Source organism: Thermobia domestica, chromosome 10, assembly GCF_964235325.1.
Source record: "Thermobia domestica chromosome 10, izTheDome1.hap1.1, whole genome shotgun sequence".
Classification (NCBI taxonomy): Eukaryota; Metazoa; Arthropoda; class Insecta; order Zygentoma; family Lepismatidae; genus Thermobia; species Thermobia domestica.
Window position 1 is genome coordinate 190,799,382 of NC_137463.1, and position 24,295 is coordinate 190,823,676.

General features: G+C 35.0%; 1 protein-coding gene across 1 annotated transcript in view; it reads left to right on the forward strand.

Moving 5' to 3' along the window:
* Window positions 1-24,295, forward strand: part of LOC145661712 (uncharacterized) — a 399,963-nt gene that overhangs the window by 314,122 nt on the left and 61,546 nt on the right. The window contains exon 4 of the mRNA XM_081727045.1: window positions 2,381-2,426. Within this exon, the coding sequence (XP_081583171.1) occupies window positions 2,381-2,426 (46 nt within the window). The remainder of the gene's footprint in view (window positions 1-2,380; window positions 2,427-24,295) is intronic.

The window sequence follows — 24,295 nt, forward strand, 5'->3', positions numbered from 1 at the left end:
GGTCCCTGCTTGGATCCCAGCTCGCGCCAAGTGAACTTTGTGGTGGACAAACACCGTGTGCCTGGGTTTTTTCTAGGTTCTCCCGTTTCCTTTTATTTTCTTCATTCCACCATTTCATTCATGTCTCATCACCACTGTCTCCTTTAGCGTAGCCTGCATAATAGTGGGACGTAAAACAAAGATTTCATTTCATTTTCATTTTTCCTGAGATGGAGATATAGAATTGTAAAAAAAAAAAAAAAAAAACTGTATTAAGCAATCATCTTCAATATACTCTGATATGGACCGATAGTAATTTAAATTGTTTTCATCCTGATGTGGTCTGAAAAATATCTTGAAATTACCTTATAGCTGTGTATACTCAGTCGTGTCCTATAACTTACGTGAACATTGTACGTTCCGGGAAAATCATCATAAATAACTTTTGAATCTTAATACAAATAGGCTTTATCAATTTGATTGAACACAAACCACTATTTTACTTGCAATAACATAATACCACCGTTTAGGCTCCTTAAACCTCTAAATATATTCAAATTAGGGCCAACTTTTATATAATATAACCGCCATCTATATAACTGAAAAACTCAAGTATCACAACATTCCACAGACTGTTTTTAATGTTAGAGTTAAGCCTCAGAAAATAAGGGCATCTTGCCTGTGCCATATAACTTATTCCCATAACCAGTCCTATTTGAGAATTCTTGATAACCTTCGATAGTGGCATGAGCTCAAGCATAAATAATTTCCATCTTAGACCTTGTTATCAGAGTTATCTTGTTCTAAAAGAGAATCCTGCCCTTGTCGAGAACTTGTGTTGTATTTCTATGCCATGATATATACCTACTGTTCTTCGCATCGTCCTATGTGAACAATTTCAATCTATATTTGGCAAGGAGCAAGATCCTGAGAAATATTTGGACCCAAGAGAGACGGGAATGGGGAATAGCGGGAACTTCATAATGAGGAACTATATAATTTATACGGTTTACCAAACATTGTTAGAATCATCAAATCTAGGAGGCTTAGGTTGGTAGGTCATGTAGCCAGAATGGTTGAAAGAAGAAACGCTTTGGAAGTCTTAACTGGGAGACTAATCGGAAAACGATCATTAGGAAGACCTAGTCGCAGATGGGAGGACAATATTAAGATGGATCTCGCAGAAATAGGAATACAAAGTAAAAACTGCATCAAGTTGGCTAAGGATAAAAATCGCTGGAGAGCTATTGTGAACGCGGCATTGAACCTTCAGTTTCCATAGACCAGAGAGTTAGTAGTTAGTTATTTGGCAAGGAGTCCTCCCAAGCCTAATACAAGTTATCACGATGCACTCATACTAAACTAATCTTATTTTCTGAGATGTTTATTAGAAACTTTCCAAACTCCCTTCATACTTGAATTTTATTCTATGGGGCTATAGTGATTGTATTATACATATATAGCTGATTTGCATGAAAGCTTTTGGGTCCTGGATTCGATTTCCTGGTAAGGACTCAGAATTTTCAGAGTTAACTAGTGCTGCTCAAATTCGAATAATTAATTATTCGAACATTCAAACAATGGGTTCTTCGAATACGTGTTATTATATTATTCGAACAGTTATTCAAATATCGAATTACGAGTTTTCGATAGTATTCACAGTATTCGAGTAACTGAAATGACGTTTGAAGCGGACGCGCTAACTAATAACTACACCTCGATGAGAACTAACTAAACATGCACGTTTTAAAATCTTGAGAAACCGTTTCTTATCTGTGCACCGAGAACATCATGTTTTAGGAATAACAGTTTGAAATTCTCATTTGTAATAAATGAAAGGAAAATAGAGGCGGTTGTATAAAACGGAATTTAAACATAAACTACTGTTTTCCTTATGAATGAGAATTGCTAGATCTCATTTCTGAGAAAAGATTTTCTCGAGGTACAGATAAGAAACGGTTTCCCAAATTTAAGAAAGTAGGCCCTATTTTTAAAAGTATATGTTTAAGTTTTGTGCCTATGATGAATTTCTTTACGTTGTGTCTGTATGTGGGACTTAATGGCTGATGATTTCTATGTTCGAATCAAGAGATAGCCTTTTATCTAACTATAGAATTTACTTACCAGTAACGAAAATGATAAGATTCCATTTGAAAACGATAGTTGACTCCATTTGCAATAGTCAACTTGCAAAATTGAAATACGTAACGGAGCATTAACGAAAATGCATTTCATAGCAAAGTGTGTATCTGGACTTACTATTCTTCCGGAACCGCTATCATCAAGAAGATAAATTATATTTTTCAGTTTTGCTTACAAACAATGTTGGTGTTTATGTAGTATATATAATCTATTGTATGTAGTATAAATAGTGTCTAATCTATTTTTTTTTTAATTGCAGCTTAGAGAACTAATACAAACATGGGATAAAGAAGAATCCAGGATTGGTAAGTGTTTACTCTTTTAACTAGATTTTCCCAAATTGTTCAAGCTCAAACAAAGATAATATAAATTCCAAAATACTGTTATCAACGTTTCATTGGTTTGTATTCCTAGAGAGTTTTTTTTCTCTATCCCTAGTCATAACTGAAACAGCATATGGTAAAAATTTCTCGAAAATTATTTATTCTAAGCTGCTCGCTTACCCCCTTGAAAGTCGCAGTGGAAGTCGTATATTGAATAACTATGTAAACTATTACAAATACATTTCTGAACATTTGTGTAGGGAAAGAGGGTTTTTTTTTACTTGGAATTTGTACTTAATTTATTTCGTCAACCTCAACATTGACTGAGGATGAATATCATTTTACATTAGGCAGATATTCATTAGTTTTATTGAATACATTAATAAATATATAGAAAGAATAGAGGAACATGTACCCTGATACAATCCGAATAAACTGTGGGCTAGTTGATTGTTTTGAAGTTTAGCGTCCCGTGAGCACCGAGGCTATATGAGACGTTGACTTACAGCTTAGACGTGGGATTCGAACTACATTAGCTTCCATCGGGAATCGAACCAAGACCTTCTGCGCCAAAGGCGCGTGTTCTTACAATATAGCTACGAAGAAATTCGAGTCAGCTATGGACATTTTGATTCAAGAATGTGACATGATGTTAGTATCAGTTTGATAATTTTATTTCTTTAAGATTTTTTTTTTTTTTTTAAGCTATGACGAAATATTGATTTAAATAATCTTGATCTGGGATCAATCTTTCTTGCAGAAAACTTGGACGGGAGATGGAGAGTGAATAGAATATGAGGCAGATGCACTGGGACACTCTTTGGGTACACAATATCAAATAATATTGGCAATTCGCGATTGCTTTAATGTTGTTGGCTAAATGAAGGACACAGACGATTATTCGTTTGATATTACATGCTAAACGTTGACTAAAGGAAGGGCATAGACAATGATTCTTTGATATTACACGCTAAATATTGGTTAAAGAAAGGGCATAGACGATTGTTCTTTTAATATTACATGCTAAATGTTGCCTTAAGGAAGGATACAGATGATCGTTCTTTTGATATTACGTCTAAATGATGCCTAAAGCAAGGGTATAGACCAGCGTTTCCCAACCTTTTTTAACTTGCGGCACACTATGGGTGTAACTTGAATTCTCGCGGCACACTCATAGTTATTATTATTTGTAAATATGTATAATACCGTGGTAATTTTTTTTCTGTGATTACTGATCTCCTTCTCACAGAGAAGAAAGCTCAATCACTGGTTCTTCCCCGTGGTAAATCATTATGCTTATTTTTAATTCTAATTTAAAAATAGAAAACAATTGCAATGAAATATTGGACTTAGGTTTTTAAAACTAAGCTTTCTTTTTCGAAAACTGTATCCAACCTTTCACTAAGAAGAAAGATCACTAAATAACGAGCGAACAAACAAATCTCTTTTAGTTTTAAAATACAAATGTAGGTAATTTGTATGCATGTTCGCTTTGTCGAAAGGTTGGATTGAATGATATTTTAAAATTTTAAGTTACGAAATAGTCTGCAGCAATATAGAAGCAATAATAGTCATAACAATGATAACAAATACTTTTTTTAAACATTAAAAATGAACAGAAAAGTAACACGGTATGAAACTTAAAGTTGTAGATTCATAGTAGAAGTTCATAATAATGTGAAATACAAATATACATTTTTCCTTTGTCTTGCAATTTGATTGCTATAGAATTAATAATTTGTTTCGATTTCCTCGCGGCACACCAGCGGCCCATTCACGGCACACCAGTGTGCCGCGGCACACCGGTTGGGAAACGCTGGTATAGACAATCTTTCTTTTGATATTACATGCTAAACGTTGGCTAAAATAAGGACATAGACGATTGTTCTTTTGATATTATGTGCTAAATGTTGGCTAAAAGAAGAACATAGACGATCGTGCTTTTGATATTACATGCTAAAGAACATGCCCTTTGCAAGAGTGAAAACGTAATTGCCATTTAATTTATCTTAACTGAGGGGACCAATTGCTCAGCTTGCGGGGGGGGGGATCAAAGTACTTCCTAAAGTGTTCCTGGAAGAAATATTGCCTGACATCCTTATTATCTGACTTAAGATGACTTATAGAAAACGTAATTTCCTATCATACACGTATTCCATTTCAGATCTTATACGTATATTTGCATCACGTTGCGATTGAGAAGTCACAAAAGAGATCAGAATAAAGATACTATCTTATCCTAATTTTATGCTATGAATATTAACCGAAACATGGTACTGGAGGAAATATTCCAAACAAACAGACAAATACACAAAGCACCATAATTGTGAAATACTCTTCTTGCTTTACAATACCTTTCTAATATGGCGTATACATATTGCATACGAAAGCAAAATTGCTGTTCCGCATTGTTCAAATTCTTCGCTTATTCTCTTCGTGTTATATTCTCAGATAGAACCCAGCCCAAGTGATAGAAATAATGGAGAAAAGGGGAAACAAAAGGCATTCACAGGCATTAGTTTCGGTTTTTCTTAAAGTAATAATTGACTAAGAGAAGAAGCATTGTCCAAATGACTGAGCTGTCCGCGAACAAAGACAATTTAATTGAAGGGAGAAAAGAAGCTCCTCAAAGAATCCCTCAGGCGAAACAATTCTTTTAGCAAACTCATTGCCTTGTCAACAACGAGGTTTCTTTCACTCTTTGCCTTATTAAAAACTTTTATTAAAAACTTGTTGGCACATACTTTTTGCTTCATCTTTTTTTCTTCTTAAATATAAATAATACTACAATATTGCACATTAAAGATCACGACGTTTTGTAGAAATTTCCGAAACTGGGACTTTCATACTATTTCGCATTCCTCCTCCTCTTTTTAAGATTTTAAGCAAGTATCGTTTATCGTGGTTTAAAATTAAGCCTGCCATATTTTTTTTTTCATGAGAATACGGAACACCTTCGATCTTTCTCCCCCCACAAATTTTCCAACAATACATTTTTAGGAAACATTTTCACTGCATTATCTGAAATGGACATAAAAAGATAACGAACAATTTGTCTCAGGAAACTATGCTTCTGGAGAACTCTTATGAGCGTTTTGCATTTTCATCAGATTTTTTCATCTGAATAAGCTTCAAATTGGAAGAAAAAGTGCACTTCCCTTTAAGCATTCTTGTTGATACAAAATTGGAACACTTCATTGTGTTGTATTATCAAATACAGCTCAGCTCGTGCACTTAATTAAATATTGCACATCCCCTTGACCACCAACGAACAGCTGCAACTCTGCGCTCTGCTCTGAGTCTAATCTATTGTTTGCTCGCTATAAAATCGGAGAGAGTGGTATAGTGATAACTTGCTCCAAGCTGTTTCATGTTACTACTTATTGTTCATTCCCTAATAACAGGGTTTTCAGCCGATAAGCTGATATTGACAGCAGAAATATGACGGAACTAAAATATGGGACATATGCTTGTCCCAACTAAATTTATGGGGATACGGAATACTCGGGTCCAAAATGGGGACTGTCCCGTTTTTTACGGGACGTATGGCAGACTTATTTAAAATTTTGTTGAAATTTCCGTACCCATAGGCTACATAGTTAGACACACATATATCCAAAGATAAGACATAGACATCATTGAACAGAATAAAGTGATTTGAGTGTGTATAAAAACTCATGCTTAATTAAAACGATCTTTTTTGTAATCCTTAAAAAAAGTGAAGGCTGCACGATAACCACGCCATCTTTGAAGATGAAATAGCACTAAGATACCATCAGGCTCTTTAATATGATGCTAGCAAGACGGTAGTACACAATAAGGTTAATGAGTTACTCCATAATTGCAATTAAATTTACTTGGATTAATTAACTATAATGTTGTCTAAAGAGAAGACAGATATCAATCGATGGTACATGTCATACTGAACAAAATCAAGGAAAGCTATTTTGTGGCGCTGAAAAATATGTCGTTCCTTGCCAATATTAATTGATAGTTTTTTGGTTTTTTTTTCCTGCTGCAGCAAATTTTATCTCTTGTTTTTTGTCCTAACAGTCACAAGATACTCCTAACAGTTTACGCATATACTACTATAAGTTATGCACTTTAAAGTATACTAATATACAGGGTGACTCAAAACGACCTCTCATTTGAAAGGCGAATAAAACTGAGGGAGTAAAAGGGCTGGTGCGTGGTACTCATTACAACGCCTCCTTGAGTGCCGAAGTAAGAAGTTGTGAACCCTTTATCTCTACACACAGTCCTTGGGACCTTCAGGCTCTGTCTCCAAAGAACAAGATCTTTACTTTTAGAGAAAATCACCTACGTGTATATCTATTAGTATAAGCTCAGCATTAAATTTCATTTGCAAAGTAGAGTGTCTTGCTGACATCTTAATATGTCTGTAAAGTTTTATATATTTGGGCAGCGGAAATTGTACCCCAAGTTTGAGTAATACATATATTTTGATCAATTGTATAGTAATATACAAATAAAAAAAACACGTGAAAATCTTTTGTCGGTGAAGAATTTTGTCCCTTCTTCCCCTCTTCGAAGCAACGTCTGCAATGACGCTGCTAATTCATATTCTCCATGTTAATTCATTACTAAACTTATTTGGAATATTTTCGTGATGCAATAGTAAGTTCGATTGATATTGTCAAGTAGTCCAATAGATAGTGACTAACTATGATAGTATGCAGGTCCGGTCTACATTCCTTATTCTCGTTGAATACAGATTAAAGATTGTTATAATTTGAGTGTTACCTGAATACGTGAAAGTAGTTGAAAAAAAAAAAAGGACTATAAGGCTTTAAGTATTTGTGTGCTATGGGTGGGGACATCTTTCTAAATGGCACACTCAATACTAAAGAATGGCAGGAGGGATAAAGAGAATTCCTGCGCTAATGTTTGTCATCTTGGAAGAATGTCCATTGAAAATTTAGAAGAATAATAGAAAACGTAAGACAATTGCTGTCTTATTCAGAGCTCCATTTCCTAATAGGTTGTTTATGAGTGTGTCACAAGTTCCGGTCACACCCTTCTGTTGAAATGAGAGAGGCTCTTATCCTTCCATGAAAGATATACAATATTAAACTATCAACATCACTTTTCATATCATCTTTACAGCATATTCTTTTGATAGATGAGCATGGCCTGGTTCTGGTTATTTAGTGAGGGAAAGGGGGAAAAATTACGTGTACGGGTAAAAGTATTGGTAACTGATATATTAATTTATATTTATAGTTCATTTTAATTTATTTCTGTTGCGTTAAATAAATATGTAAAAAAAATACTGAGAAAAACTGAGTAAGTGTTTGTTTTGAAAAAAAAAAACACGTACACCGAAAATAATTATAAGAGAGCAAATCTATTATTATTATTATTATTATTTAACCAGGAGTGTTAATCAAAGGACTTGTAAATTACACCAAAAGTTTCATGGAGACATAGAAATTCAATGTAATAACTTTCAAGTAACGTAATACTTTATAACCTACTTTGAGGCCACTTTTATATTTGAGTCAAAATGTTGCCTGCATTCAGCTATAAAGAACATATCGGTTAATTACAGCGCAAATTTATGGTGTTAAAACATATGTATGAAAATACACGTATCGATTATTATACAGATTGAAGACTATCATTATTCACCAAAATAAACTGTATGAATTACCAGTGGCGTATTTAGGGGGGGGCTTACGGGCTTAAGCCCCCCCCCCCCGAAATCTTACTTACTATAGTAAAGTATATGAAATATCTTGCAGAATTTTCACATTTTCAGGCAAAGCCCTCCCCGAAAGTTAGCAAAGCCCCCCCCCGAAAGAAAATCGTAAATACGCCACTGTGAATTACATATGACTTACTAGTTCTTGGAGCCCTTTCCACTGGTCTAGTGGTTAACTTGTGTGGCCACCATGGTTACGGGTTCGATTCCCGGTGTGAGAACATTAAAATTTGAATGCATTACGGTTTGGATTTCAGTTTAAACTGTGGGTCCAGGTCTAATCTAGCCTCGGTACTGAAAAGAAAAGCTTAACTTCAACAAACAAGCATAGTTCTTGGGATGGAGAGGTTAAGATTAGATTGATTATTTCTCATTAATTTCTTCCTAAAATCTGTCCCTGATCCTGCAAGTTTCTGTTTAAATTTTTTTTTTTTAAAAAAAAGAAGTCGAGACAGTAATTTTGTTGCTAATATTAGAAAATACCACTTACAGTAAATGCTGAACATTGCTGCCTTAAATTATGCTATTAGGTGTTACAGTTCGCTACTTCAATTCTTAAGTGAAATCAGCTGCTTTTAAAATTAGAAAATAAGTCCAACTACTATAATTACAACTTGTTTTTGAGGATAAAATTGAGTTTTTAAAGTCTCAGTACACACATCTCTTTTTCCCCTTGTAAATATCTTTATTAAAAGACTTAAGTAGACCGGGGGGTCACTATATATGGTCAGTTACAGGATTCGAGAACGGAATTAATTTCTTGTTGATCATGAAATATGTTGTGCGTGCATATGTAATGTATGCGTGTGTATGAATGAAAGAGACATGTGGAAGATGCATGGCGTCCAGTTCCGTATGTAAATTGTGTAGAAAGTGTGGAAAAAGTTGACGTGGTTTTCCTTCATCAATAATGTCGATCGAGTTTTTGACCCCCTTTTTTTTTCTTTCTTTTCGCTTTTCTTCGTTACTTACTAAGGCGTAGTTTTTGGCAGAAAAGATCGCAACTGATAAAACGAACTGTATTTTATATTTGGAAAGTTGCTTAACCGCAATTTCCAGTTGTGGGCTGTTAAAATTAGTTTTATGTGAGATCTTTTGTGTGTAATCACTCACCATAACATTACCCTATTGGCAATGTCCAATTACACTCTTCGCACTAGGTCACTGATTGATAGCGTGCTGCTCGACAGTGATGAACAACTAGCGTTGTGCTTCAGACGATGCGAGAAATGTCGTGTCGTTTTGTAAATTTTGTAAAAATCTCGACTCGGTTTTCGGAAACATTTTCTAGTTTCATTCTGTAAAGAACTAACGATCATAATAGTAAAAAGCGCCGACGCTTAAAATATAAATCAATTGCTGAATCCAATGAAACTATTTTCAAACTAACCGTCCATGGAGTCATGAGAAAAATACCTCAAAATTGTAATATTTGTATTTTTTATATCTCAAAATTTAGATCATTTTTCTAAGCACCCCATGGACGCGTATGCTTACAAAATAGTTTACTTGGATTCAGAGCCTTCATTTCAGAAGTGCTGGCTCCAGAGTTTTGAGTTTTCTTGAACACGGTTCAACTACTGACAGTACACAGTTACATTGATGCTCTCACCAGCTGGTAGCAGTTCCTGATGCACGATGCCACGAGCAGTTCACCAAACACAGGAAGACCTTCTTCTGGTGCAGTACTGGTTTCGTCTGTTTTGGAACCGGTTCATAGGATGCTAACCAATGATGACGGCGCAGTGGAGCTTCGTACAGGACGCACTTCTCATCACATGTCAACACCCTGTCCAGAAATGACTCCTTCCTCTGACGAGACAGCAAAGAAACACAGGCGTCTGCTCGCGTTGCCTTTTGGTCCCAGTCAAATCATGTGGGAGCCATCGACCCAACTTTTAGTGCTTCCCAAGTTGATGGAAGTGCTGCTGAATGGTTTCTCCACTCACATTGAATTGTACTCTCATTCCTCACATGTCTGGCCACTGTTAGCATCAATTGCTGCCTGAAGATCCTCATTTTGCATAGGTATTGGTCTTCCGATACGTGGTGCTTCTTCGAGTGTTCCGTCACCGTCCTTAAACTTGTTAAACCACGTCCGCGTATTCACCACACCCTCACCAAAAGCCTGGCATATCTTTCGCCCCGCAGCAGTGGTGTTTGACCGCAATTTGAACTTGTGCAACATACACGCCCGTATGACGCTTTGTGGAGGTCACATGTTCACTCTGTCCTTAAGGAAGTTCACGGTGTAATTGAACTGCCACAACCAAGTAGTAAGATGGATATACCCATATCAACAACTGACTTTCGCTTATCTCCATTCGCATTCAACTCACGCTGTGAGGGCCAATTGAACACAGACATCCATAAACAGCGACAGAACTTTCTTGGTTACCTTTATACTAGACATGAGTAAAACACGATTACAGTACATATTAGTAATAATGACAGGACTAGCAAGAATGGCAATTACGTAAAAGCATAGAGATATAACTTCGAGTTATCGAGGTCCATTAAGAGAAATTCGACTTACAGTGGCAAACTTCGATTGCAGAGGTTCGCAGATACGAGAGTTCGAGTTACCGATGGTTTTAAATATGATTATGAAACACTTAAAATTCGACTTATCGAGATTGTGATTTTTAAACATTCCACTCTACGAATTTATGTTAATATTGAATTATGGGAGTTCAAGGGAATGTGATAAAATTCGAATTATCAAGAAATTCTAGTTGTTGAGGTTCGAGTTATCGATATCCAACTGTATGTGGAGGAGTTCTGGTTGGCAAACCAAACTCCTTACAAATAAAGAAATAAACAGTTTTATCTGCCAAAATGATTCTCTTAAATCTTTTGAATCAAAATTTGTGAAGTAAAAATTCATGTAAGGTAAGGAAACACGTGTTTTCTGTTTTTCTTAAAAAAAATCATTAATCATCTTTCTCAAAGTTTGATTGTAGCACATGTACGCATGGTTTACTTTTATCTTCTTCTAGTTGTTTGTCACACAATTCATCTTCCTTTCAATCGTTTTAATGACTACACATGATTATCATGACGATGATGGCCTGATTTCCTCTCTCTGTCCTCCCTTTCGGTTTCCTGAGAGCAGCCGCCCTGAAAATATGGATAGATGAGAAGAATCGTGTGTTGATTCAAGATGGAGGACATTGACAGCAACCGTGCATGGAGGTCAAGGAAGCTCACCAAACGATATATTTAAGCCTCTTTTTTTTATCAGCATTGTTTCTTCTTTATTCTTATTAAGAATTCGTTGCACGTCGCTGCCAAAGTCTCATTCACTTCATCAAAGTGCAGTTGGCGGTTTTTTGACATGAGCTATGATCATGTCTTAAGTTGCACATTTCTCGTCCGACGCTTTCACCTCCTTCCCTCTCCTCTTCTCTTCTTGTATCACATCTTTCTTCCTGTTGTACGTACTCTACCTACATGTAACACAGCAGAGTTTTCAACTCTTGTACAGTAAAATACTCATAAAGTCATAATACGGTGGATCCAACGGGCGGAAACCTAAGTCGTTCCGTAACGCTGTTCGCGAACTGAAATTACTTTTTTTCTTTTCATTGAAATACAGTAAATTCCCGATTACCTGCGGAATTTGGTGCCGCGGCAACCGCGGATAATCCGCACAAAATGGCCGAAAAAGAACAAAAACCAACACGAAAGTGCTTTCAACAATTTTTATTTAAGGCCCTACACATACGTGTCTTAATAAAGATTAGTTCTGTACCAACAAGTTTGTTGGTTTCCTTTTTACGAAACAATTATTTAATTTTATGAATTCTCCCCGAAACTTAAAGATGTTAAAAAAAAAAACGTTTAGTTTCTCTTCGTAGATAAGGTTCTTGATACTATCCAGAGGTCATAGTACAGGAGGGCAATCTGCCCATGCTCTTTCTAATTGTAGGCACTTGGTCTACTGCAGATAATGTACTTCCGATACTGATTGTCAGTATTAGCTCCTAATAAATATACTACATACTGTCGTCACTGTTGTTGGGTGTTTTCGCCGATCTATGAACATTATAGTAAGAGCATCATTTGCGGAGTTCATAGTACAAGAAAATAAAGTCAAATTATCAACGTTGTGAGAAAAAAAGACATAAAGTTTGTACGTAAATCCAATTATCAAAGTTGTGAGAAAAGGAGACATGATGTTTGAAAGGTAAGAATCAAATCCAATTATCAAAGTTGTAAAGAAAGGAGACATTATGTTCGTACGGTAACGGAATCAAGTCCAATTATCAAAGTTGTGAAAAAGAGACATAAAGTTTGTATGATAAGGAAATCAAATCCAATTATCAAAGTTGTAAGAAGAGGAGACATAAAGTTTGTACGGTAAGAGAACAAAGTCCAATTATCAAAATTGTGAGGAAAAGAGGCGTGAAGTTTGTACGGCAAGAGAATGAAGTCCAATTATCAAAGTTGTAAGAAAAAAGAGATATAAAGATTGTATGGTACGCTCAAGCACATGGAATTTCTTGGGGCTGAACAAGCTATTTGTCTAAATTTCGATGATAATTCAGTAGAGTTTAATGTTCCATTATGACACTGAGGATGTATGAGACGGTACCTACTTTTTAAAAATAGAATCCAGACCCCTATTCAGTTTTGTAACCAAAGCAAATATCCCCACAAAAATGGAACACTGAACCACCCGCACAGGAAGCTCAGCAATTAGCTGATTATGAAAGGAATTAATGGAATAAATATGTGAAGAAGAACGGAAGAACCTCGAGAGAATCCACAGACACGATATGTGACTATCACCAACTCATGTGGCCTAGAACCGAACTAAGGAGCCTTTGCATCACAGATAAACAGTGTGCCATTTAGCCATTGTGCCTCCATACTGGATTCAATTTAAGCAGTTCCTATTTATGCATGCATCCTGATATATTTACTGATTTGATTTTTAAAATTTTTGAACTGATATGTAGTGCGGAAATATATGCCATAATAAAAACCGCATTAGATCAAAAATCTGTGTCATTCAAAAGGTACACTTTCCTTTCAATAGAGAATATTCTCGTAAGTTGGCAATCCAACCAAACATGCACTGAGACAACACGTGAGAAAAGGGGATATTATTTAAGAGAAAGAAAGAGAATTCATCAAACAGCAAAAATGTGAGACAGGTGCGGTCACTGGATGTTCTTGCTGTCGATATATTTAGATCAGGAAAGAATGCAGACAAAAGATCATGCGAATAACTCGTTACAGCCGGTATGAAGAAGAACTTCAGCTGACTTCCTTGATGCTCACTCGTAGAATTAGGCAAATACACGCATTCACTTAACACGGTAATTAACAGGATTTTTTATCTATTCATATGTAAAGAAGAAAAGTTGAAATTGCCAAAAGAACGTGGTTGTTAATGGTTTCATATGTCAATCGAGGAACATTAATTAAACGATGGAATTTGGACTGTGCGTCCGCTTCTGTTGTATGTAACGATTTCTATGTTCCTCTTCTCATAAATATCCACGTCCCACGCACTAACGTAACAAGTTCTTCATGTGCATATGTTGTAGTGCTATATATAGATTGAAATATATTGGTGTTAGAGGATTCTAAGCAACCACCTGTGGATTTGAACAGGCTTTGAACTGAATAAGGAAAGCTGCTTTATAAAAATAGCAATCTAGTCAGTTAATCCGTACGTTCTTTTATTTTAATTACCGACTTTGTCTGCATAGATTTGATGGCTAACGTTAGTTCAATAATGAGATGGTACAGTAGCGTAAGTGTATTTCTATTAAGGATAATAATGACGAAATTGTCCAGAATTTTTGAGTAAATTTTGGGATCGATCGAGCGCAATTCGTATCAAAAAAAAAAAAAATGAATGAATAATGCCACGAAAGTTGATCGTCGCGGAAAAACCTCCGCATTGGATAGTATCGTATACTAAGCATATTCAGACACGAGTGTTGTTCCCTTTTGACGATTGTGTGTGTGTGTGTATGAGAGAGTGTGGGCTTCGCCAGATATGATTGCACCCTACTTTGGAGATTAGTTACTTTTATCTTATATAGAAACTTGAAAACAAGTGGCTTTTCAATTTAAAAAAAAAACGTTTATGTAATCAAGAATTTAGTTTCGGAGGGGATCAGGAAATTTCCCTCTCCCATAGATTTTTCATTTCCTTTTTAGTCTGGAAAGATTACCTTCCCCATAATGCAATTATTTCTTTTCGTTAATTTTTCTTTTTGCATTGTAATATTTCCTGTTCATGTCACAAGGTACAGAAAAATATTTAATATGAAAATGAAGCGAAATCTTTCAGTATAACGTCCCATGCGTATGTCGTTTAGGCTAAGGAAGGCGGGTGATTAAGATTGGTTTAAAGGGACAAGTTTTCCCGATAGATGGCACTACAGTCTTTGTATCTCTCCCATGTATTTTTTTACCTTTCGCGAAAATTCACGATTTCTCTCACAAATTTCAACCTACAAAATTCAATTTTTTAGAAAATGAACTTCATAATCTATCAAAGGCGGCAATAATCCGTGCCGATTTTTTATTTAGAATTTTCTTCATTGTTGAAATGGCTTGATTGTTCAAATGGATATCCAAACCTTTAACAATGGAACTGTTTCAACAATAAAGAAAATTCTAAATAAAAAATCGGCACGGATTGTTCCCTTTGATAGGTTATGAAGTTCATTCTCTAAAAGTTTGAAGTCTCTAGGTTGAAATTTGTAAGAGAAATTGTACATTTTCGTGAAAGGTAAAAAATACATGGGAGAGATACGAAGACTGTAGTGACATCTATCGGCAAAACTTGTCCCTTTACACCAACCTTAAAACAACTGAATGGTGATGGAAAATTGATGGAGTGAGAATGCGGGAGGAAACGGGAGTACCCTGAAAAAACCCAGAGGTACAATGTTATCCACCGCAAACTTACTTTGCTAGGAATCAAACCAAAGACTCCACGCACTACCTCTGAGGAATATTTAATATAGATGGATCACCCCTAAACACTCTCAATTCCAGTAGTGCTTACGAAAAAAAAATTGACGTGGAAGACACCATAATATGAATTAGAATGAAAATTCCTATAGTAGGGGCAATTCAAGTGTAAATATGATAACACTTCAATTGAGTTTTCTTTAACATGGTGACAGCTTTGCGGCTTTTTACCCTAGAAAATAAACATTTTATTGGAGACAAAAATCCATAAATGAGAGTTAGTAAAGTAGAATTTGCACCACTGCAGTGAGTTCGATTTTCTCTCATTGAGAATCAAACCCGAGATTTCTTGCACAAAAGGAGCACTTGCTAGCCCATGGACCAATCAAGGCTTAGACCCTCGCGAATCAGTTACTCGGGTGCACACTAATAGTAAGTATGTGTGTGTGGCTGATAAAGAAAAAAAGCCCTGTCTTGAATACTAACGAAATTTTCATCCGTGCTGCAGATGCAGAACTGCATCTTTCTTTGTATAAGATGCTAAGAGATTATTGTTTGTGAGAAATGGAGGTCTCGGGGCTATTATTCTTCGTGCTTTTAGTGCGATCATCATCATAAGCACGTCTTGTTCTTTGCGTGTCCATATTATGTATTCGAAACGCAGGGCACATATTGTAGAATAATGCTTATTGTGAAGCATGCTCTCCTCGCCCGCTTTCGGTACCCAACCGACAATAAAGTATGTCAAAGATCAAGCACAGTCATCACGCAATTTTCGAAAGAAAAATCAGAATATTCTGATCGATCAGTTCCTTCTCCTAATTTTGTAAATCTGTATATAGTCTCGCCTATTGCATTATATATCGGTACCGTTTGAGTTTCTAAGAATCATGTCTATACGTAAAAGTGGAACACTACCACTGCCATGAGCAGAGTTCTGTTTACTCAAGAATATTCTGTGACGTTTCTCGACAGATGCCCAAAGCGTCAATTCGTTTATTTGTCGGTAAAGATGAAACATGACGCAATATTTTAAGTTAAAACCCTGTAGGGTAGAGATTCTCAACCTATGAGTCGCGACGCACTAGTCGGTCCTGAGGGAATATTTGATGGGTCATGAAATTCTTCCATCAAACTGCTGTTACTTATAGCTTAACAGATTTTTGGGAGTTGTAATTGAGGCAAATGCTGGAAAAAGGGCACTTACGCCTATATAGCCCTATATGCCCTTTTACCACCTATTAGTTAAAATGATAGTTATAGATTATAATCTATATCTTGCTTTATAGTCTCTGTAATGTTTGTTGCAAAATTTTAGCAACGGAGATCAGGAGAGGAGTTTGAAGGAGCTGGTTTCTGTATTTAACTAAAGGAAGGAATGGAAACCAGAATGGGAACTTAGCTATGTCCTGCAACTATGTCCGGTAGGCTAAAGGAGGAGGATAATAAATGAAAGAGAATAGTGGTGGGAGAATGAATAAAGTGAAGATAGTTGAAGGAAACAAAATGACTTAAATACAAACTCTCAGAAGCAGAAGAGTGCACTCTACCACTAAGTTCTCGTGCTTCCTTATAATGCTTAAATGTGTAATACTTGTGTTTTCAATATGAGAAAAATTAAGCGTAATTGTGTGTTACATCATCACACCAAAACAGCTAAACTTCCTTTGATAAAATTTCATAGAAAGACATATCTATGTTCCGGGAAGATTTGTTATCATTTCACTTGATGAATAATTTATCATTATCTGAGATGTCCATTGAATCAAAATGTCCATAGAGTTCCTATGTAAACACTTAATAACTGATAATTAGGCAACCCACGATACAGAAGTGAACTGTCGGTTGCATAACATTTTAAATCAACTTAATCATTCGACCGAAACACCAATGAACTTTTGCAAACTACCTAAGCATTACCATTAGGCTAAGCACATTGCTCATTTTTTAAAAAAAAATATCCTATTTGTTGTGACCAACATTATTTTTACCATTTTTTTTCATATTATACACGTTGTTATTACCTATTCACATAAACACTCGGAGGCACTAATTTTTAGATTTCCATTTCTTATGTATACATTTTAGTTTATGTTTTCCATCTTTTACTATTGCTTATTAATTTCACTTTTTATCTACTTAACTAGCCTTTGGCTAGCTGGATGCTTTCACCCCAGACCCCTATAACGTCCATTCTATCCCCCCCCCCTCCGGCATCAAATTTCCAAAATTCTCCCTTAGCGATACCTTACATCATAAATCAAACGAAATATCAAAATTTCGAGTTTCTAGCTTAAGAAGTTTGGCATAAGCGTTGATCAGTAGTTAGTATTTGCCTTATGTACTGAATATAAAGGTTTAGTACACTAAGCGAGACTTCCTATCTCAGCCAACAGCGATAAAATTCCAGTTTTCACCGATGTAACTTCTCAAGAGCTCTCACTGGTGTGTCTCTACACTTCAAACACTACCACAAATAGTTGATTTCTTGGTGTAATTGGAATATGAACAGACGACTTACATTAACTCCATTCCTAAGTACGTAAGCAGACTGCAATCCTATTTTCTTTGATAATAGTAACCAGTCTTGTGTAATGAAATGTATGAAAATACTTTTTAATAGAAATTATTAAATTATATTAAATTTCAAGAATGTATAAGTTGTTTGATTAAATGGAGCAGGCATATATGCAGAAATTTATTTAGGGAGGGAGAGACCAGAAGCTTTTCAGGAGAGTCCAAATTCAATATGAAAATAAATTATATTAAAAATTTGTAATATCATCCGTAAAATTAAACTTAAGTGTACAAAATAGTCTGGATTTCGGGAAGAGTCCGGATCCCTAGGACCCGCCTACTGTGTAGAGATGTCAGCAACGAGATTAGCCGTAATGGGGAACACTACACAAATCAGACTGAAAAAAAAATAATTGTAGAAATTAAATCAGTAATGAGACATTAATGAAGTACACGCAAAACTTGGAAAATATACCAATATTATATAAAACAATGTTGGGTCTCTGCTGAAGTGTTGTGCCAGTGCCCGCTTGTAACATCAGTGTACCTCTAACGAAAGATTACTGCCTACACCTCTGGATACAAAAGTCCTAGATTTCCGTAATTGAATATCGGACGGGGTTTGCACGATTCATGAAGTAAAGTGACACTGATAAAACAACGTTTGGTGCTACATGTGAACTCTTTTTATTAATATTGAGGCCTATGGCACTACTTTATTATTATTATCATGATTATAAATTATTATTATCTTGACACTTCAGTGATGTCTCTTTCACTGAGAATGAAATACGCGGGATATAATAATAATAGTAATAACAATAATATTAATGGTAATTAAAATGGACGTATTACACCATGAAACACGACATGAATTTAGCTTTATAAGATATATCTCTCTGAAAGATATTCCGAATTTGAGAGAATTGTGGGCGTTGTTCATTTGTTTTTAATTCACTTTAGAGTCGTTTGAGGCCACGATTGCAGGATTCCGTCACGATTTTCTTTCTGCTTGTTCGTCATGCAGTGCTAGAAGAGGATCTTGGCGTGACCCCGTCTGAAAAATATTGGCCATTATCTGTCTCTCGGAAGCCCTCTTCCGTCATAAAAGGAGATCTTGTTTATTTCTCTTCTCTGCTTTCCCCCCTCCTCCTCCGACTGATTCTTCCAGATTTCTTATGCGTCTGTTTTGTAATGTCTAGGCCGCTTCTTCAATGACCTAAAAATTTCCTTCTTTTGAATGTAATAAAAATGCAAACCAAATAGAAATATACAACACGATATATAATTGATTCTATTTTCTCTTATATAGTTCAATCGTACTGAGTAGTACATGCTGCATATCCAATACGCAACTGAAATGCTTGTATGGGTGGTCCAAGGATCGATGCCCAGTGTGAACACAATAATTTTCTGTGATGACCCAGCACATTCGTCATATCAAGGGATAATTAAATAAAGGAGAGCAAACTCCGGTGAAGAAAATTAGAATATACCATTGGTGGCAGTCACATATCATCTGACTAGCAATTTATTTTTCGGGCCAGAATTCTTCTTAGGCTGTAGTGCCAGGGATGTTATTCAATGGCGTAGCGTCCCTGAGGAAACAGCACAGTACATTAAAATACATAATGTAATATTAATAACAATTACGCAAAATGTTTAGTTAAATTTTAAAAATAACATCTTGCCTTAAGTATAAAACCACGCTGAACCGCTAAATTATTATTATTATTATTATTATTATTATTATTATTATTATTATTATTATTATTATTATTATTATTATTATTATATGAGGGCATGATGGCCCAGTGGTAGGTCGCTTACCTCTGGTGCATAGAGTCCTTGGTTCAGTCCCCAGTCAAGTAAGTTTGTAGTGGACAACATCGTATCCGTAAGTTTACTTGGGGTGCTCCCGTTTCCTCCCACTTTCTTATACCACTATTTTTTCCATCCTCATTCACTTGCTTTAATCATCGTCTCCCTTAGCCTAAAGACAGTAATCGTGGTACGTTAAAACTGAAAGATTTCATTATTATTATTATTATTATTATTATTATTATTATTATTATTATTAGTAGTAGTAGTAGTAGTAGTAGTAGTAGTAGTAGTAGTAGTAGTAGTAGTAGTAGTAGTAGTAGTAGTAGCAGTAGCAGTAGCAATATCATCTTTTTCTGTACTTATGTGAGTAGATGATTTAGTAATACAAGTCATTGAAGTATATTACTGTTTTCTGTGCATCTTCCTTTATTTTAGAGTTTGCATGAAATTTCTTACTGTTATCTATGCATTATACTACGCTCTTCTGTATCTTCCTTATGTTTTCTTTTATTTCTGTTGTTTTCAAACACCTATTTTCTCTTCTTGTGGACAAATCCAGTATCTGAAATTACTATATTTATTATTACTACATGTATTATTATTTTACATTTTTCCACTGTTCTCTCGTATTTTGAGCTTCTTGTTTGTATTTTTCTATGTTTCTGTTCCTTTATGTTCTTTCTGCTGTTTTGTTTTGTTTGATATAGCGATTGTATCTCTTGTGTTCCTTTTCTTATTACTCTGATGTTCGGTCTGTTACGATATGCTTTTGTAAGTTGGTGGAGGTAACACCGCAACTTTTTTGCCCAGAAAACAAAATTATACGAGTATAACATATAAAATCAAATATAAATTGACAATGGACGCTTGTTAGAAAGTAAGGTAACGAACTTCGTTACCGGCGCACGCCAGTTGTTAACCTCCCTGTATCTAATTTGTCAATGTAGCTAACTGTAGCTAACTTGTCAAATATGGAAATCAGCTAGTTAACACAAAACTTATAAAGAGCACACTTGAAGTACATAAATATTGCAAACGGAAGAAAATAATATGCAAATTAATATCAGAAAGCGTAAACACATACTGTAGTCTATAACACAGCATATTTACCTATTTGTATAGATTTCAGCCACCAAACGAGTAAAGTGTGCAATGCTTGTGTGTATTGTTTTGCTTAGTAATGTTCACCTCCTAATTAACAAAGCGCGCAAACAAACTTGTCTGGAAGTCAAAGTAGTAATTTAAAAATGAATATATTTATGTAAATGATTGCCTTCTTTTCCTCAAAGCCCTGCTTCCGACTCGACATATATTTGCTTGAAACTTCCTTACTTCATTTATTCTTTGAAAAGATTTACCGTTACTATTTCATCTTTTGTTTCAAAACTTAGATCCAAAAACATAAACTAGCAGTAAGTGCTAAAACATGAATTTTTAGAAGCTACAAGATTCTTTCCCCTATTTCAATAAAAGCATTCTTTGATGTTGGTTTGACTACTATTTTTCTCCTTTAGCTAATCCACATCGTCCAACCATAAAGTACAACAACTTTTTGTATATATATATATATATATATATATATATATATATATATATATATATATATATATTCATGTATATTTTGGGAATTATATAGAAAGCTGCGGTTCTTTAGTGTAATAGCGCTCACTTCTGGTAAATGTGGTCCCAGGTTCGAGCCTGGGTTGCGCCAAGTGGGGTTTGAAGTGAACAAACACCGTATATATGTGTTTTCTCATGGTTCCCCCGTTTACTTTCAATTCCACTATCATCATCATCATCATCATCATCCTTAGTCTCGGTGCATATACATATATATGAACAGTTTGGGCGAACATAATCATATGTTACATTTTCTAACTTTTGCACTGAGAAAAATCCATTATCTGGAAAGCAGTATATTGTACACATAGACTATACGGAATCCTCTTGCTTACTACAGAAATTAGTACGGAGCATACGTTATCCTTATACTACATACGCACTGTCCTTAGATGTTACATCATGCCATTCCAAGATGTCTGACATCTTCAAGTCTTCCGTATATTACATACATTTACACAGTGGCGGATCCAGGATATGATCAAGGGAGGGGATAAACCATAATTTTCCGCTTTATCCAGTGTAAAACAGGATTGAAGTCTATTTTACACAGTGTATACCTGAGGGTCAAGGGGGGCTATAGCCCCTATAGCCCCCCCTTGGATTCGCCCTTGCGTCCATTTGTATATGAGATACTGATCTTAAATATTGTTTCATACTTAAAATACGTATAGATGGAAAACCTATACGGCAAGTATTATAAAACATACCTTTTCAGTTATATGTTTGCTGTACCGTAAGTCCAAAATTACACATGTAACATATGTCTTTACGTACTCCACGTAGGATTTTTTCTCAGTGTGTGTGTAAATTGGGAGAGAAGGCCGATAATTCCTATGCAATTCAATGCAATGACACATAACAAAACCTCTGCCTTCTGTAGGCACCTTTCCGAAATAAAACTACCTACATACTCTTCTGTGGTTCGATCACAACCCATTCTACCTAATAACTAAATTGCACCTGAAGTGGTGCTTACCATAGTTTTGATTAAACTTTTCTAGGTTTAATCCGTCTTCTCCCTATGAATTGACCCTTACCCAACCACTATTTTTCTTTTGAAATGAAAGACAAGCACTTGTTTATCTTTAGCAAGTCTCGTCTCCCTTAGTCTAAAAGATATAATCGTGAGATGTTAAGCTGAAATATTTAATTTCATTTCATTTTAGCAAGTCAAATCAAGTATTTACGAATCACATATATAAACTTATAACTACGAGTTTTATTTTCTCGAAAAAAAAAACATAAAAAGTTATCTATGAGTATTAATCACCGAATACTATATATCACGCAACATGCAAAATATTATTAGAATCACTTACACAGTTCTCTAATCACAAACCTGTCAATATGGTTTACGTGCTGATAAATATTTGTTTTTAAATCAATTAAAAAAAAAAACATGTACGTTTTCAATATGAGATGCTCTCGGTATTATGTTTTTCACAGTTTTTCTTTTCTTTTGCTTCCTCAAAGGCTCTTTCTTTCCTAAATCATTTTAATAATGTGTTAATGATGTGTAATTTGCATCTGCAAACAGAAAATTTGTGTAGTCTACTGCTTTCATTATTTAAATTTAACTTCAAAGGTTCCTCTTATGTTCGTCTTAAAATTTGTCTCTTCTAACATTCAAAATTACGCTTTTCAGGCAGCAAAGACATTTTATCTTTTGCTTCTTGCTATGTCATGCGTGCATGAATTGTGGGGTTGTACTGTTAAGAGGACATTTAAACAGACACACACACACACAAAGAGAGAGAGAGAGAGAGAGAAAAGTGACCATCTGAGCTGAAATTTCCCTAGCTATTCTTACTCCAAACTATTATAAGGGGCATCATTCAGGGAGGGCAAGAAAAATTTCCCTCTGAGCTTGAGAAAACATGCTTTTTAATAAATTGTTTTAATATATTGATATATATTAAATTTAATATATTGATAAAAAAAAACTTGAAATTCTTGTAGTGGTAAAGATCTTTCTCCCCTCTCCCTCTGGCGAAATCTGAAATGACCCTACTAATACCAACTAATTGAGCAATCCTGTAACTCTGTTATTAGATATCAAATTATTCCTTTTTGTTATACACTTACCACGGAACCCTACAAAATACAGGACAAAATTGCTGTGAAATCGAATATTATTCCGTCCAGCTAAAGGAACACACTGATTTGATCTCCAATATTGATATAATCTTCTTTATCATAAATATTGTCAACAGATTATATTATATTGTCAACAGACTATATTATATTGTCAACAGATGCCAATTCTTTTTCAGTGAGATTCTTTTAGTGAACTGAAAAATATGACCAAAGGAAAAATCGAAAATTTTAATAAAAACTATTCTCCAAAATGTTACCAGTACCTAATTTAAAGTACTAGTTAAGTAAACTCTTTGACTATCGTGGACTTGTATGGATTCTGACAACTTGTCTTTCTAAATATGGCTGAAAGCAAAAACGAAAAAAAAAACCGTAGATTTAAAGATTTATTTACACAGTCCTAAAATCAACCACCAGTGAACGAAAATCTCACCATGGTATTTCACAAAAGAAAAAAAAAATAAAACGAACGAATGAATGAAAGAAAGTAAAGTATCAAGCGAGAAACAATTAACTTCCAAAATGCTTAATATCATATATGGGGAAACGAAGTTTATCTACTATCGTTAGGTTCAGTATAAGGTGATGGCATAAAGGCGTGGTGAAGACGTTGTATTTCTGATCACAAAATATATTTGTCTTCGATTAAGGATAATACTTATTCACAACTATTCTGTAAACATGAAATTTACAAATAATTCACTCAGGTATTGAAAAAAGTAACATACCCAGGTACACTAGTTTTATTTTCATTTATTATTATTATTATTATTATTATTATTATTATTATTATTATTAGTAGTAGTAGTAGTAGTAGTAGTAGTAGTAGTAGTAGTAGTAGTAGTAGTAGTAGTAGTAGTGTTGTAGTAGTAGTAATAGTAGAAATAGTAGTAATAGTACTAGTAGTATTTTGTAATTAATATGACGTGGAGATTCAAAAAGCAAAATGGTATTTTTTGCCTCTCGAGATGGGATTTTATACCTAGGTAGTGCTTCAGAGTGACGTTGCTATGTGAGATATCAGATATACGAAAATCTTCGATGCTATCACGCTATCCCTAATTTTAGGGCAACTAGAAACTTTGAAAATGCCACCCAAGCAGTCAAATTATGTAGATGAAAG